We start from the raw sequence: 18,400 nt of genomic DNA on the forward strand, positions 1-18,400 counted from the left end.
GCTCAGCGTGTCTGCACCATGTGTCTGAGGCCTTTTTTAGTTCATAGGATAGGATTATCATAGGAATAGGAATTTTGTAGAAAATGAGATGGCATATATCTCAAATCCTATGAGTAGGAATAAGAAACGAGATGTCATTTAATTGATACCAAAAGAATTTTTTCATTGAGTCTAGACTCATTTTTTTTCCTATGAAATATGAAGGATAGGAACCAATCCTATGTAGGAATAGGAATCTATTTCTATGAACCAAAGGGCTCTAAAGAAAAAAATTCTATAAAATTCCTATCCTCTAAAATTCCTATGAAATTTCTCCAAACTAAAGGAGGCCTGAAAGTCTGAAATGGATCGGCCTGGACAACTAAATTAATCTACACCGGAAGAAGAATCCACGCCAAATTAATCTTCACCATTTCCAGTATATTTCCGGAACAAGCAAATAAGTATCACACCCAAGGATTTAACCTGCACAGCTTTTTTTAGAATATTTAAATTGTATACTTTTCTAGGAAAATTTAACTTGTACAGTATAGTTGATCGGAGTACTACAGCTTGCGGATCGAACACATATAAAATACACACTCCCCGAAAAAAAAACACACGGAATCTCTTTATTTCTTCTAATTATCACGGTACAGATACCCTGATGCAAAGAATTATACATACAAAACCACCATAAAAGAATCCTGTATACTTTTTTTTGGCGAGATAAAAGAATCATATACACATGTGTAAATATATGGCCAACCTAGCCTGCACCTAGCAACTAGTACTAGCATATAGCATAGCAAAGCAGATATATATACTCGATCGAACAACACTCCGTGTTCTCTAAGATGCCAGAACCGGTTAGGATTATTTGTAGGACCAACTCACCTCCGCATATATTTCCACAATACCACTTGCAGCACCGGACTCTTGACTAGCTTGGACTAGCGTGTAGTACTTGGGTCATCAGGGCTTGAATGGGATGGCGAGGCCGCTGGCGGAGACGGAGACGAGGAGGACAAGGTACCCGCACGGCAGAAGACGCCTCGCGAAGGCCTGGAGGCGCGGCTTGCCGGAGAGGGCCGGGATGTGCAGAAAGATGGACGTCGCCATCTCGGCGGCGGCGGTGGCGACGACCACGGCGAGGATGAGGTAGCAGAAAACAGGACCGAAGATTGGTCCGGCCTGCGGCGGGTGGAAGGCGGTGCTCATGCCGAACGCGAAACTGGCAGAACCCACTGCCCAGAGAGAGGTTGCGAGCTGCGCCTTCGTCGGGGAAGCCCCTGGGAACACGGACCGCGCGATCTCGCTCACCGTGGGCACTTGCGCTTCCAGGTCGAGGTCGGGCGTGGCGGTGTTGTTGGAGCTAGCGGCGGATGCCATTGTGGCTGCTGAATTGCTGGAGCGAATGAACAATTAATTAAGCTGCAGCTCCTGGTGCTAGTAATACGAATTGAATAATAATTGTGCCCGATAATATTTATAGTGGCTGCAGCAACGAGTGTGTGGTCCGGTACGTCCTCATCAAGTTCCCTTTTCCTCTGAATAATAATGGCGCACGATGGCCAAATGTAATATAAGCTGCGAAAGCAACAATTGTCACCAGTACCTATCCATGATCCCAAGTTCACGACTTCATTTTCCAAATCGCCGTTTCTGTCCAAATCGTCGAGTTCACGCGGTTTTGTGCAGCCACGGAGTATAGAACTACGATGAGATCTTGTGGAGAGTCGACGAGTGCCGTGTAGGCCGAAGACCAACGACCGAGGGCGTGGGCGCCTCCGGTGGCCCATTTTATTCTCAGGATAATATCACATGAAAACCAACCTTCAAAAAATCATAAAAGCTAATTTTGAAAGTTTAAAAAAAACTGAAAAAATATATTTGATGTTAAGAGGGTAATGTTCTATAGGCGCGCCAAACTCTAAATCACATTACCGGATATGAGCTATAAAAAAACAAACTCAGCATGAATAGTGATGTTACTGTTTGACACTATATAATGATGATTTCTTTTTATAGCTCGCATCTCGTAATGTGTTTAAACTTGAATTTTCGTATGGATATAGGGCATCACCCTCTTATCATCTCATCGTTTTTTAATCCTTTCTGAAACTTTAAAACAACGTTTTCGTGTGGTTTTCATCGGTTTCCTACATTCAATGTTGGGTTTCATGTGATTCTACCTTTATTCTGAAACCTTTGCATTGTGAGTTTTTTGCTTGGGAACACAATAGAAACCCTTATAGACACCCTTCGATGTGGTGCACAAGCGTGGTGCACAAGGGGCTTGAGGTGGCCGGTGGCTGGGTCTCCCCCCGTGTCGCCCATGAGAGCGACGCAGGGGTCATGTGCGTCATGCAGGTAGATTGTGAGCCTATAAGGCCAACTTCAACACACGACACCATCCGGTCCGGGGTGTCTGTGGCCCAAAGGGACGCCACAGCCCAACATGCAACCCCATCTTCATTTTTTGTCCGTGTGACGTCCAGCCCGCTCCATTTCCGACACAAAATTACGCCCGGTATGCGTCCAGACGAACAGCGAACGAACGTCAACGTGTCCGCTCCGCGTCTGCCTCGGGCCCACGTTGTAGCCGCCCACCTACCTCCCACCGCTCGCATTTACGGCGCACGAGCGAGGCGCGCGTGCGCGCCGCCTGTCAGCCTCCCAGCCGTGGGGTCGGCGTCCTTTTTAATGTGGAAGTCATGGACCTGTCAATCCACACTTCCACTCCCGACAACACGTGCCTCCTTGAAGCCCGACATGCCCAAACCCTAGCTCCGTCCGCCTTTCCTCCACCTCGCAGACGGCGGAATGGGCTGGCATTGGATCCCGGCCGCAAGGGGAAGCACGACCACGAGGTCGGGTCGTCCTCCGACCATTGCAGCCGCTCCTCCAGCGTTCCACATGTCACCGTCGGTGACCGCTCCTCGCATGTGGCTGTACACCAAGGCGGAGATATGCAAGCATTATTGGGAGACGGGCACACCGTTGCCGGGGAGCGACATGCACCTCCCCAATAACTGGCATCTCTCTGCGGATCGGGTGCCCATTCCACCGATCTTGGTGAGCGGCCGCGACCGTCGCGAGGAGATCGACCGCCGCCGCGCCTGCCTACCGCCGGACCTCTTCCACGACGCGAGGTACGCCGTGGACTCCCTGCCGTGGGATACATGGCTCCGCGACGAGCACGATCTGCGACGACAATCCTTTTTGCCGGTCGTCCTCCCAGTCAGCCGCGGGCGCGTGGGCGTAGGCTGGTTCACGGCCTCATGCCCATTCCTTCACCGTCCTCGCCACCACCTGCTCCGATGACCATCGAGGAGGAGCTCATGAGGCTAGTGATAGAGGACTCCGTCTGCACCCATGACGAGCGCCAATGGTAGGGCCTCGAGGAGATGATAGGCCCACCCCGCGGCCGGCGACGTCGCCATCCCGAAGCTCGACACAGTCGTCAAGGAGAAGGCCATGGAGGACGTGCGCGAGGAGAAGCCGGCGGCATGGAACCCGACCTTGGTCGGCCAGTCCTTGTCATGGACGGATACGGTGTCGTGCATGCCGGAGCCCGGGTGGGTGGACACTGGCACGTGGTCACCGTCACCGCCACAGTCAGAGGTTGTGCAGGCGCCACCGCAGGCGCCACAGCATGCGCCTCCGACCTGGAAGAGGCCGCCAGCCGACCTCTGGCAGCCACCGCAGTACGTCGACCTCACCGGGGACGACAACGAGGACGACGGCAACTAAAGACGACGCCACAGCATGCGCCTCCGACCTGGAAGAGGCCGCCAGCCGACCTCTGGCAGCCACCGCAGTACGTCGACCTCACCGGGGACGACGACGAGGACGACGGCAACTAAAGACGACAGAAGCCGCAGTGGCAACGACCTTATCTACTTTTTTGTCTTTTAATTTTAAGTTTAGTTAAGAAATGTATTGGACCGGACTTTTGTTGACGTTAATGTTTATATTAATATTTTAAAATTATTTGCAATGTCTATTTGGGTTTGTTTGAGGGTCAAATTTCTAAATCCAAAAGGCGGACAGTTTGGGATGCGGTGGACCGGTTGGGCACACCGACAGCCGCACGACCACGAGCGGACGCACGTGTCCGTTTTGCCTACCCGAACGGGCAAAATCCGGACAAACCGGACGTCCCTTTGGGGTCGAGGGTTGGAATTGGCCTAAGCACAAGTGAAACAAAAAACATCAAAGGTTGTGCTCAGAATGTAGCAGCAATCCTATGAACAAAGTGCAAGTAAATATGGCACTGCAGATTTTGAAGTTACATGGGCCATTAGAAAGAGACGAACATATGTGGTTGAATAATAGAAAACAACAAAGAAAATTGCCATTCGGACTGAGCCGACCTACTGCTGCTACTCCTCGCCGACATGGTGCCGTTCATCTATGCTCAATGCTAGTAGAAAACAGTCAAGCACACATTAAACAATTAACCAAAGGAGCCAATGTAGCTCTTCTCCGGGATATCATCCTTCACAACCACAATTTAAAAGAGCAACATGACCATGCAAGACATAGTAAATGAAGACTTCTCCTGTTAGTAAATTGTCAAATATTCCAGAGGAAATTCCTTGTAGTTAGATTTGAAGCATTGGCGAGAAACAATTCATCAAACATCCAAAAGTGCATTGTCCAACATCAAGAAAAAAAGAGGTTACCTAGCATGGGTGCAGGATTCAACCTGGGCAGAGAAAAGGTAAGCATGCATAACTTGCTGTGGACAGGACAGAGAAGCGGAGCTCAAGCCTCGATCTCGTCCTCGTTGAAGTCGTTGACAGACAGGTCCTGCATTGCCCACTTGTAAGGACAGTGCATATCGTGTGTTTCAGTGCGGATTGTACATAGAAAAAATGATTGCAGCATGCTGTTGGCTGCATACAACCTCGTAAAAATGACATAGCTGATGCAAGTATGTTTTAGTGTCAACTGGAACAAACATAAAACTCCAACAACAAATATGCAAGTTTGGACTGAATAATAACTTATTTTCTTCATGCCTAATATAATTATAACATGACCCTATATAACCACCATCAACCTATGAGTTTCACACCTACTCCCTCCGTTTCTAAATATAAGTCTTTTTTAGGGATTTCAATACGGACTACATACAGATGTATATAGACATATTTTAGAGTGTAGATTCATTCATTTTGCTCCATATGTAGTCCGCATTGGGATCTCTAAAAGGACTTATATTTAGGAACGGAGGGAGTAGAATATAAGCATGCCATGTGAAATTCTCATCATTGTACAAGAAAAGGCTTTCTGGTGCACTAATTGGAAACAAATTATCACACATGCTTGCCGGTCACGGCATACTGAACCAACACCACGCACCAGTCACTATCTTTGAGCCAGCTTCTTAAGGTGCTGAAACAACTTCTGCTTTATCCACTGCCAGTCATACGGCAGAAACGCATGGATTTCATGATCATAGCTGCAAGCAGAAAACATAGATATGTTTAAACTCTGGACAGTAACATGTGAATCAACTTTTGCCCGTAGTGATCTAATAATGATTGATGATCTTCAAAGTTATATTATACTCACACTAGCACACTGATGTCAGCTAGGCCGTCGATGAAGTTGTACAGGTCGGTGATGTCATAGGTTATGTTCGGGATCATTGGGTTGATATCCCTGATTTTCCTTTCATAGAGACCACAGATTCCTGACATTTCCATAGTGGTAGCAATTCGGAAGAAAAAGGAATTCTGACTCTATTACGGCATATGACGTAACCATCGGTTTGGTAGTGAGCAGTTGAGCATAGAGTAGGGAACAGGAAACATTGGTCTTTTTCAATGGAATAATTCTGGTTTGATACACTGCCACTGAGCTACCCAGTTCGTCTTTGGTTTCCTAAAACTCGAGCACTCACAAGTTTAATGCATAGACAGATAGAGCCTTAAATATTGACCGTGCCTCCAACTAATAATAGGATGGGATAGGCACAGGGTGATCGTTATTGCAATTTTAAACTAATCATCTTTAACACAGCCAAAACTGAGGGGAAAGACTTGTTAATGAGGGAAAAATGAATGAGGTTCCAAATGCAAAACATAAGAGCAAGTGAGCAACTACACAAAATCTCCAACTGACATGGTAATCACTATGATCATGCTAATAACATTATTTGGGCCAGTTGTTTGAATGTTGCAGCCTATGTTTTTAAGGCGACGCCTTACCGCCTTAGGGAGGGGGGCGCGTTGGCGCCTAGGCGCCCAAAGCGGTCAATTTTCCAAAGCGGAGGGGGAGCGCTTCGACGCCTAGGCGTCGCCTTAGGGACGCTTTAAAAACATAGGTTGCAGCACAGGTTCCTTAAAGAAACTACACTTACCATCCAATGCATGGTTAATTGAATTATAATCCATGAGCGTCCTGGGGCTCCTGTTTTGGGATGGTTGCATCAGAATAATGGTGTGCCTAACAGCCTACAAGATGCGCAAAAACAGATTAAGATATCAATACACACAAATTGCTCAAAGACTACCAATGGATTAATTTAATCATTGTTAAGATACCACAGTGAATAACAATGTATATCAATGGATGCTAAATAAATGGGATAAAGAGTTAATAAACTTGCCCATATTTGGGTGTTGAATAGGTTTCTAAAATAGCCGCTATTTCTAGAAGCAACTCTTGTACTGACAGAGCCATTACTACAAAGTGAAGATTGTCTAGAGTACCCATTGATTGTATGTGAGGTATGGTTCCTCTATTTAAACAGTTGATGTCCCTTAAGTTGAAGAATATTATTCAATTTATGGTATCCACAAAACTTCTTGTCAGGTAGTAATAATAGTCGCAGAGTAAAGCAAACACAACCCTAGACAATGTCTTGCAACAAGCAATAGTGTCGATAACATACTTAGTCTTGCAATCACAAGTTCTACTTGAGAAAAAGTAAAAAGTTCATATCAAGGTCAAAAACATGCTAGATCCTCAAGGCAGCTGCTGGATGGCCGCTCAGCACCTATAGCGCCTACCCCGCTTAAGCGCAGGCTAGCTGGCAGTCTAAGGCCCTGTTTGGTTCGGCTGTGGATTTCTAAAAGCAGCTGTGAAAAATCTGCTGTGGAAAAACAGCTGTGGAAAATCTGATGTGAAAAAGATGTAGGTCATTTGGCAAACCAGCTGATACAGCTTTTTCAGATTTTGGCCCGCAGCGGAATCAGATTTTGGAAAGCACATCCTGGGCTGCTTCCGCTTTTGGTTCAGATTTTGGCAGCGGATTTCTGGAATCGGACTCTCCTGGGTTCGCCCTTTGGTTCAGATTCTGCTGCGCGGCAGCGGAATCCGTCGATAAAAGCTGAACCAAACAGGGCCTAAGAATGCAGTAGGTTGAAGAAGGCACACATTTGTGAAAGAAAATAGAGAGAATAAAAAATGAGTCAGCAAAGACTTGCCAGCCCATTAAAGCAGCAAAGACTGCCCACCAGAACAACACATATGCACATGACATGAAGTTAGGGTTCCCCCAAGATTCTCTTACATGCAGCCGACTCCACCCCCGTCCCACTCCTGCTAGCCCTAACTCCACAAGCAGGCAGGCAGCAGCAGTGTCAGCAACCAGACAGGTAACACAACAGAATGTTATCTCCTTCGTCCTTTCTTCTCCATGCTGCCTCCTCTCCTTCGTCCACACTGTTGATTCCTCACAGGAGAAGGTTGATGCGCCGCCAGCTACCTACAGCCTCAGGCTTCCCACAGCACCAAACGATGCTTTTTCCAACTCTTCAGATTGTGTGTGTGTGTGTGTGTGTGTGTGTGTGTGAGCTAGCTACGATTTTTATGCCGACACATTGTTTTCTAATATAGGTAAGATCGACTACGCATCACATTAATGATGGCAACCCATAACAAAGGGGAAACAGCCAAATTCAAATAATGAATCAGATAGCAGGCATTACTTCCTGGCAGTAACTAAATGTTCTGCTTGAAACATAAATTCTCATATTGTGCAATAAGCCAATAAGTTTGCTCTTATAAATTGCAGGAAAGCTTTCCATGTGCATTTTGTAGGAAGTGTCTAAGCATAACTGAAGGCAAGATGGATAATAAGTAAATAAGCAGCACTTGATCTTTAATACTGGACCTAAATATCAGATATTTCTTTTTCTTGTTGAAATTAACCTGCTTGATAATATGCCCTGGCCCCTGGTTGCCTACATTCCCATAGACCATAGCGTACATACTTCAGGTGAAATACATATAGGGGAAAACACCACACACAAAATACTTTGTTCCGCAGCCATCTTTATGTTTAAGTCAAACGGTTCTTTTTCTAAGCTATATATTGCACTGACAAGTATCCGACATGAGATTTGCCATTTTTGAAAGAATGGCGAGTGTACTTTGTTTCGCTACCCCTGTTGTATATAATCCAAAAGGTATGTTAGGCGGCTAGCCAATATATGCATGATTTTGTTGAGAGTAAAGTGTTTGCAGCATGATGGGAATCGGCCAATTGTGGAAGATATGCGTTGAGTTCCAAGAACTCGGGGAAGCAAGTGATTTTTTTGCTGTCACCACCAACCTTCAAAGAAAATATATACACGCTGAACATGCTGATCCAGATACCCCAGACACAACCGCCCCTAAACGGTAGGTTACAGGAGAAACGTGGAAACTAGTTACTTCCAATTGAACTCAAAACCAGTGCACATTATCTACGCCTTTTTTTATACTAAACATTATTACTTATATAACTATATAAAGAAAGAAAGACTATGAAAAATGGACAGTGAATCAACGGAATCGAGTTGTTCTACAGATTCGGATTCGGCAGTCGAGACATCTATATCTACGGAATTTCAAGAGAGAGAAAAGGATCCGAATCCGACCTGAGGACGAGCTCAAATCTTGGCAGAAACATACATAGTAGCGTACGTTCCCCACCTTAGTTGAGATAGCACTAGGTGACCATCCACAGCTTGGCTAGGCCACAGCTTGACACATCCTCCCACAGTAGCTTAAAACCTAAAAAACTATATTTCTAAGATGCATTGTATGAGCACAGGCAAACATGTGCCGACAGAGGGGACATAGCTAATATATATATGCAACGCAATATATAAGCTATTTTTCTATATGCTCATAGTTTTAAAAGGGCAGCCTAGGCTCTAGGCGGTAGCGGAGTGCTTAATGTGTGCATAAGCGTGGGCTTTGGTCAGAAAAGCCCAAGGCGGTGGCAGAACATACAATTAACGCCTAGCGTTTTTTTAACTATGTATATGCTTAGAAATACTAATACTACAAGCTGGAAACATGGAAGATTGGAAGATGTACCCTAAATAGCCGGTAGCAGGCAGTGCATTAGCAGAAAAAGCAGAGTTTAAATTCTACCAACTCCTCCAATCAAGACTGCAACCTCTCCGAACTACAGCCAAACAATCTAGCGTTCAAAGGGAATTTCACTTGACCTCAGTGGCCGCCCAAATTCTGCGGCGATGGTATACAGGGAAGGAGAGCACCTAGACGAAAGAGAGGACAGGGGGCTCACCATGGCTAGGAAGGACTGTCGCCTGTCTGGAAGGAGAGGATAGCGGCCCGCGCAGATCTGCCGACGCCCGAGAGGAGAAAGGGGCAGCGGTGAAGAGCGGTCGCCGTCCCTGTTTTTTTTTAGCAGGGAGGCGTCTGGAAGAGGTAAAGTGTGAGGTCAATTCCTATTTGGCGCGCTTTAAGCGCCCGTTTGCAAACAAGCGCCCGCCCCCCCCCCCCCCCCCCCCCCCCCCTCCCGCGAGCTGGGCCGGCCCGATTCACTTTTTTCTCTGTTTTTTACACTGCGAAAAAAGCGCAGAAAGTGTGATTCAAACCCGCCACGTACGTGTTTGGTATACGATAACCACCCGGCCACCTCACCTTGATGTGATTACATACATGTTTTGCGTATTTTCTTCTTTCTTCTCTTTTTTTCTTTCCTTTCATTTTTCATTTTTCTCTGTCCCTTTTTTTCTTTTTCTAATTCGCAATTTGTTCTTCAAACAGATGAGCCTTTTTCCCTTTTCAAAATGCACGAACTTTTTTCAATTCGATAATTTTTTTATTATATTTAATGAACTTTTTTCAAACTTGATGAACTTTTTTTAAATTTGTAAACTAACTTTTTAGAATCCGTGACCACTACAAGGTCTGGGGCGGCACGAAGAAAGACTCCATGGTTGAACTCGTCTCGGCCATCATCGACCCCTACTACGAAAAGATGAAGTAGGATGCCAAGAAAATAAATCATGTATCCTGGCACGAGCCTGGATGCGGGAAGTGGATGAAGCTCACCTCAAGTTCACGGTCAAGAACGTGTACACATGCTAAGAGATGCACAGGCGAATCGTTGACATGAGGGAGTGCCTCCTTCCCGTAATCAACGAGGCCGGACCGAGCCACCAGCAGAGCAGTGGCGGCAAGCATCACAAAAAAAAGTAGATGATGGTCAGATGATCTTTTATATTAGTTAATTATGCATGTAATAATTTATTTTGGTGTGCAAATGTTCGTATGTGTGCTAGCCACCTATGTAATTCGATGGTTAATTTGGTTATGCAAACACGTCTTTATAATTAAGTATATATGTTGTTGTTCTGTATGCAATCACATCGCTCAAGGACTAAGCTAGGGAACCCATTGGTGATGATTTCATCAATCGTTGACAGTTGTATACCAACAAGCTTTTGCCCACAACACACACGACTTATTAGCAGTAATCGTCTGTCTTATTAATGATCTTCGCACACATATCTGATTATGGACCTGTTTGTCGCATAACACTGATTGCTTACATCTGCGTTGGTAATTCCCTGAAGAGGAGAGGATGATGCAGCACATCAAAGATAAGTATTTCCCTTAGTTATGAAACCAAGGTTATCACACTACTGCAGGTTGCTGCTAACGCGACACTATGATCAGAGACCCTTCGACGAAACTATGTGCGATGCCATAATCGCAAACAGTGGTGTAAAAAATCGTCAAGAAAGGTGCAAAACGTTTGCGATGGAGCATGTATCAAACACGTTTCAGATTTTAGTTGCGTGTGCGATGCAGGGCATACAGTTCAGCTCAATTAACTATTTGCGATGAGGAGGAACGAAATAAACGGGCAGCCAGATAAAGGTGTGTGCGATGTACAACGTACGGTTCACTCGGATGATCTGTTTGTGATTAGGCAACACAAAAGAAACGGTCAGCCAGATCAAAGATGTGTGCAATATACAGCATGCGGTTCACTCGGATGAACTGTTTGCGTTGAGACATGAGAGCAAAAATGGTTCAAATGAACAAGATCTATGTGATACGAGGCAAACAGGTGTGTAATCGAAAACGTGTGCGAAGACCGATGACAATATAGACGATTACTGCTAACAAGCAGTGTGTGTTGTGAGCAAACGATTGCTGGTATACAATTGTGAGTGATTGATGAAAACATCACCGACGGGTTACATTGTTTAGTCCATGTGCGATGTGATTTTCTTTGTCCGCACAATATCTACGATCTGTCTACAGAGTATCAACATATATACTTAAAAAGATAGCATTGCATAACCAAATTAAGCATATAATTACACAAGTGACTACACACATAACATTTCCACACACCAAAGCAAGCAATTATATGCATACTAAAGTAGGAGAAACGAGGATCTAATCATCTACTTATTGTTGTGACGACGCTTGCCATTGCACTGCTTCTGGCTGTATCCCTGGCCGTTTTGGGGAAGGAGGCACTTCCTCATGTCAACGATCCGCCTGTACATGTCGTAGCTCGTGTACGCCTCCTTGGTCGCGTACACGACGTAAGCTTTGTCGAGTTTCTCCATCCAGGCCGAGTGCCAGGCACGCTTGTCCTTGTTGCACGGATCCTTCATATCTCTGTAGAAGGGGTCGATGATGGCCTCGGCGACGTGAACCAGTGAGTCCTTCTCATGCTCCTTGCTGCCCCAGATCTTGTATTGGCCCTGGATGTCGACAAGATTCTGGCAGGCGAAGCCCGAATTCTCGAGCGCCTTTACATCGTTGGTGATGTTCACCGTAGCGAACATGTAGTGGGGGTTGTTGACAAACCTGACGAAACGCTCGCAAGGCCTTGTGGCCAGGCAGTAGTGGTAGACGGGGACGTGGTGGCGCACGCACATCTGCGTGACGGCGACCTTGGGACGAGACCCGAAACGCTCGCAAGGATCCGTGCAACAAGGCACGCTTGTCCTTGTTGCACGGATCCTTCATATCTCTGTAGAAGGGGTCGATGATGGCCTCGGCGACATGAACCAGTGAGTCCTTCTCATGCTCCTTGCTGCCCCAGATCTTGTATTGGCCCTGGATGTCGACAAGATTCTGGCAGGCGAAGCCCGAATTCTCGAGCGCCTTTACATCGTTGGTGATGTTCACCGTAGCGAACATGTAGTGGGGGTTGTTGACAAACCTGACGAAACGCTCGCAAGGCCTTGTGGCCAGGCAGTAGTGGTAGACGGGGACGTGGTGGCGCACGCACATCTGCGTGACGGCGACCTTGGGACGAGACCCGACACGAGCGCGGGTGTACTCGAGGTCGAACCCAACCACCTTGTACTTCTCCGGGGCAAGCAACAACTCCATAATGTGGATGGAGTGCTCCACCCAGACCGGGTCGTTGGTGTACACCACTGAGAGGTCCATGAACCTTCTGTCGGTGTCCACTATGGCACGCATGGTGAACTGTTGTTCGTCGTCGGCAGCCGCTCTGAGTGCCATTGGAGCCGCGTAGGATACCCTCTAAGAATTTCTCGTGGTGGGTGTGCTTCTTGCAATGGTGGGGCGCGATCGAAAGGTTGAAGAGACACAAGGGCTAAATGGCCGCTGTAATAAATGGGGGCCGACCGGTCTGTAATCGTCACGTCTTGTCACGACGTTCATAGTGGAGGATTCCAATGCACGCTTGACAACACCACCCCGCACGCGTGGGCTTGAAGAGGCGCCAAATATATTGTCGGTGAGCCTGTTCCCGCGCTACCGCACTGTTTACCGCGCAAGCTTCCCGCCCGGCTTGTTTGGACACGCGTCGGCTAGAAGAGGGACAGCAATGTGTGCGGAATGACTTTGATTATAAGTTTACCCATGGGTGATGAGGTCAAAGTTACATAGAAGGGTGATGATGGACACTCGAGTGCGATAAGTAATTATGCGCTCTACAGTGCGCACGGTGGAAGAAACCAATTGTGTGCAATAATGTCCAAGATCGAAGTCGATTTAGCTATGCAGATCGTGTGCTGTGAGATCGACAAGGTAAACTGATTCGAGAATGGTTAATAAAATCTAAGACCATTGCATATTAAGGTCAAAATAGTGTTAGCAATATACAAGTCTCATATGATGCCATTTCAACGATTCTATCACAAAAGCTCGAAATGTTACAAGGTTCAAATTCTAGAGTTATATGGCTCAAATTCAAAGATTACAAGGTTCAAACTGATATTAAAAATGAAATTTATCTCATCAGTTGCAAATGCTCGCGCTGATCCGCTGAACATGGATATCAGAGAGGTTCAAACTAATATCACCGCTTCTAAGTCTAGTTTCGAAACCTCACAATTTTTGCAAAGGGGTCAGCCACTTAGAAGTCATGTACGAGGTTGACACGATGACTTCCGATTACTCTATCGTCTAAAGTTCCAAAATGAAATTCCGCATTTTTTGAGCCTACTCCATTCTGCCGCAGGCGCCGGTGCTGAACCAATCATTTTTGCGAAATAAATGTAGGGCAAACCTCATTTCCTTCAGCACCCTTGCTCTGAGAATAAAGAACCTGGCGAATATAATCTCCGGTAAGGTCCCTCAACAGGAGTTCAAAGTAATTTCTGAGAGATGCAGATCTAGGCATTCAACGTGATTGTTATATTGTATCACATTATACACCACTGGGCCTAATCTTATCTGCAAAAGAAGAAAACGTGTTAGTGTCTACATGCAGTTTTGAACATTTACTACAGGCCTATTTGGTTTGCAGGATTTGTAAAATGCACTAACATGTCATCTTCGATCTGACATGATTAACATGGGCATTTGATTGCATTCTAGAAAAATGTAGCCTTCTTCACAAGAGGTTGGAGTGGATGAAAAGTTCCCTAAGAAAACTTGAACTCCCTTATGGTTAACATTTAACAAGAAAGGAACATCACCTCGATATATAGCTTCTCCAGTCACGGAAAGCATCTCAGGAAACTGATAGCTTGCTCCAAGTTGGGGCCGATAGATTCTAGTGTCAAGACCTTCACTGTGCGCAGTTTCGGGGTCAAGCTTGTCAGAATCGTTTTCTGAATGACAGACGAACAAACATCTTCAAAATTAGAAATAATGTTAATTTGTAGAAGGAGAGGTAGAAGGCGGCTGTTGTACCTGAACAGGTGTGGATCCAATAACAAGTTCGGAGTATTTGTGAGACGAGTAGCCCACCACTGTCAATTTCGGCGCAGAAATGACATTGATTCTTGTTGGACCTTCTTGATCAACTACAAGTAATCTCTCAAGTGCAGGTGTGTCCTCAATGACCATACCGTGGTACACATCTTGTGATGTCTTCCTGCCGCACCAACAACACACATAAATAGTCCGGAGAGTCATGGAGGTGATCTGGAAGGTACTCACCCATTTGATCGCCTGAAGACGAAGGAACTCGAGTGCAGTACAGCCACGGAGCAGGCGCTCCATGTCACCGTTTGAGAGGCAGACGGCGACGAGCTCGAGATGCTTCAGTCATGGTAGAATAAGAGCGGGCGCGTCATTAAGGGGGGATGGCAGTTCCTGAACTTGGTGACACGCAGCGTGGGCGCGAGGCGAAGTGCGGATGTTGGCAGCGACCACATATGCCCATCATCAAAAGTGAGCTCCTCGAGCTGATCTAGGGCGGGTGATCGGAACCAGTCGTCAAGCTTGGCTCGGTCCTTGCCGTTGGAACAAAACTTGCCCATTCTAAGGCCTTTGGTTGGGCCAAGGTGACTGTCGAGGATCTTGGAGAACACATCCAAGCTTTTGCGATAGTCATGGCAGAGCTCGTGGGTGTCGATGAGGTCGAGATGGCTAGAGTTCTATAGGGGGCGCCACTACCGGGAAAGGACGATTGTCTGTGCCCCATATTTGATTGGGAGGAGGGAGATGATGACTCTCAACATATCATCGAGGAGGCTGCTGATGAAGTCTAGGCCTGCTGGAGTCGCTTGTGGTTCTAACTCGCCTCACCTCTGCTTGTTGATAGCCCCGTTCTCCACCTCCGGAGTCTCCTTGTCAGCGGCGCTTTCTGATAGAAATGGGAGTACAAGGAATATTTAGTTAAAACAGGGCAATAGAAAAATGTATTGATAACTAGAAGTTATTAGGTAGGAATATAGTAAGAAAAGGGAATAACAATTGGTTGCTTAAATACCACACAATTCATTTGACATTGCTGGGTAAGTCAACATGTAGATAGTTGAAAAGAAAACTTACTTCGAACAAAGTCTGGACGGATGCTTTTGTCGGGGAAGTTAGCATATATCTCATGACCAGGCCCTTTTATGTGTAGTGTAATTTTAGTGCCAGCTTTCAGTACATAAAAATTTGTAATTTCTTTCCAAAAGTCAGTGCCAAAATAGGAGTCACCATGTTCATCAAGTCTTACAGTAGCAACGATTGTAAATCCATGGTTTGTGTGCAGTATGACATCCGTGGAGCCTTCATCTATGTAAAGGGAAAAATTGTGCACTACATAATCTGTTGCAGAGCAAGGGATGTTCTGCAGAAAATGGTAGGATTGTTAAAGAAAATATGGTAACATGCAAATATGAGCCCAAATTGAAAGAATTGTACAACAGTTGAAATCAAAAGACAAAAATCTATAATTAAACAGATAGGGTAAACATGATGTGAAAGTGCTAGTTATCGACTAGAGGGGGTGAATAGGCGATTTTTATGAAAGTCTTCAAAACATGGAAGTTTCGAAGACAAACGATAGAACCAATCTATTACCATGCAGCGGAAGGTAGACTACACTAAGCAAGCCATAGTCAAGTATTCAATGAGATGAAAGCACAAGGACTAATAGCAGCTAGGCAGTATAGATCAGGATGGAAGATAGTATGAAGCCAATCAGAACAGCAGTCACACAGTGAAGACAAATAGATAATGCAGACAGGCAATGACTTCACAAGGAATAATCTGAAAGTAAAGAGATGGGAAGGATGGAACCAGTAGCTTGTTGAAGACAATGATTTGTTGGACCAGTTCCAGTTGCTGTGACAACTGTACGTCTGGTTAGGGAGGCTGAGATTCAATTCAGAAGACCATGTCTTCACCTTATTCCCCTTGAGCTAAGGACACCCAGTCCTCGCCCAATCACTCTGGTAAGTCTTCAAGGTAGACTTCCAAACCTTCACAGACTTTGTTCACCGGCGATCCACAATGATTCTTGGATGCTTAGAACGCGACGCCTAACCGGCTGGAGCATTCACAGTCCTCAAGTGTAATAAGTATTCAGATCACACAGACAGGAAGACTTCAGTGATGCCTAACACTCTTTGGATCTGGGTGTTTAGGGCTTTGTCCTCGCAAGGAATTCTCTCTCAAAGGCTTCAAGGTGGGTTGCTCTCAAACGACAAAAGCCGTACACTAACTCTGAGCAACCAACCATTTATGGTTGTAGGGGGTGGGCTATTTATAGCCACTAGGCAATCCGACCTGATTTGTCCGAAATGACCCTGGGTCACTAAGGAACTGACACGTGTTCCAACGGTCAGATTTCAAACACACACGGCAACTTTACTTGGGCTACAAGCAAAGCTGACTTATCCAGCTCTGGATAAGATTTGCTCTCATTGTCTTCGCTCGAAGACATAGGATTTTGGTTAAGCATAACTTCAGTCATTCTGACTGGTTCACTTGGACCCCACTTAACAGTACGGTGGTTCCTATGACTCAACAAAGAAGAAAAAGAACGACGAAACAACTAAGTCTTCGTGCTCCATAGTCTTCACGCAATGTCTTCTCTTGTCATAGTCTTCAATGTGAATGTCTTCACATACCACCTTTGACTTCAATGTCTTCATGCATTTTTAGGGGTCATCTCTGGTAGGAAAACCGAATCAATGAGGGACTTCTACCTGTGTTATCCTGCAATTCTCACAAACACATTAGTCCCTCAACCAAGTTTGTCGTCAATACTCCAAAACCAACTAGGGGTGGCACTAGATGCATTTACAATCTCCCCCTTTTTGGTGATTGATGACAAACTAGTTGAAGTTTTCAACGGGGAATAAAATATGTGAAATTGTAAAGGATAGGGTATTGTCTTCATAAGTGGCAAAGGCTCCCCCTGAAGATGTGCATATAAGTAATTTGCTTTTGGAATGCAAATGCACATGGCAGGTTGTACTTGTGGAGATCCTCTTCAACTTATGATGACAATTCATCATGCATGATTTGATGTAACAAAGATAATGACATGCATAATGAAAAATGGACGTCTGCAAAATGACCTAAGTGCGGAAGTTATCATCGCATCACTGAATAGCAAATAAGTAGCAGACGACCATCGAGTTTAAGTGTTACAACTCAAAGGACCAAATGTATCGAAAAGCGAGAGTTGTAAGCACTTGCCAAAAGTAGCAAAAAGTAAAGCAACCACCCATATGGACCCGCTTGAAGACTATCAACTCATATGCTTCTCCCCCTTTTGTCAGTAAGGACCAAAAAGGTTTGAAGACATAGAGCGCCTACTCGTTCCCATGAGGTGCAGGCAAGGCAGCAGGGTCGTCGTTGAGGTCTAGTGGTGCAGAAGAACTTGGTGCAGTGTCGACACGCGCTAAAGTTGGAGGAGGTGAAGTTGCATCATCTTGGTCATCGATGACTCTGGCATCCACTGTCGCAGCTGAGGACGAATAGTCAGAGTCTTCAAGTGAGGGAGTCCGACGCAAGTGAGCATTCCTTGGGGGAGTTGAGTCAAACTTGAATCTTTCGGTGAAGCCATCGTCTTGTAGATCAGCTTCAGCACTAAGCAATGTCAAACTCTTCCAAGACCCCCGATAGGTTTCATGAGTAACAAAGGCATTCTTGGTGGAAAGATTGCGAATGCGATTGACATCCACCAAGAGGCTTTGCATCTGACGCTTAAGCCAGTTGTGATGCTTGTCCTGTTTCTGGTGTAGCGCGACGAGAAGCTCTTGGTCATTGAGAACACGAGATTGCCTCTGAGGCCTTTGGGCAATGGTGCTTCCAGTGGCGTCAGTTTGAGCGCGAGGGGCACGTGTAGTGCCAGCCAAGGGATAAACACGCGAGACTGCCTGAACTCCTTCAATGGGCTGGGTGAAGCTTTGGTGATCAGCATTGTGAAGATAAATGGGATCCTTAGCAGGCTCTGGGTAAATAGCTTCAACAGACAGATCAACCT

At 45.8% G+C, this 18,400-nt stretch overlaps 1 protein-coding gene across 2 annotated transcripts; it reads right to left on the reverse strand.

Moving 5' to 3' along the window:
- Window positions 1-589: 589 nt before the first annotated feature.
- Window positions 590-9,655, reverse strand: LOC125513307 (uncharacterized). 2 transcript variants are annotated; one of them, XM_087528118.1, is made up of 6 exons: window positions 9,521-9,655; window positions 6,356-6,449; window positions 5,566-5,664; window positions 5,353-5,452; window positions 4,671-4,797; window positions 590-1,387 (listed from the first exon to the last, which is right to left on the reverse strand). In XM_087528118.1, the coding sequence occupies exons 5-6, from the start codon at window positions 4,718-4,720 to the stop codon at window positions 955-957; spliced, it is 483 nt and encodes a 160-aa protein (XP_087384244.1). In that variant the 5' UTR covers window positions 4,721-4,797; window positions 5,353-5,452; window positions 5,566-5,664; window positions 6,356-6,449; window positions 9,521-9,655; the 3' UTR covers window positions 590-954. The 2 variants fall into 2 exon arrangements, with proteins under 2 accessions (XP_087384244.1, XP_087384245.1); XM_087528119.1 differs by lacking the exons at window positions 5,353-5,452; window positions 5,566-5,664; window positions 6,356-6,449; window positions 9,521-9,655 and adding an exon at window positions 1,598-1,815 and having other exon boundaries at window positions 4,671-4,757.
- Window positions 9,656-18,400: the final 8,745 nt, after the last annotated feature.

This window comes from Triticum urartu, chromosome 6A (genome assembly GCF_056163025.1).
Source record: "Triticum urartu cultivar PI428250 chromosome 6A, HENAU_Tu73, whole genome shotgun sequence".
Lineage (NCBI taxonomy): Eukaryota > Viridiplantae > Streptophyta > Magnoliopsida > Poales > Poaceae > Triticum > Triticum urartu.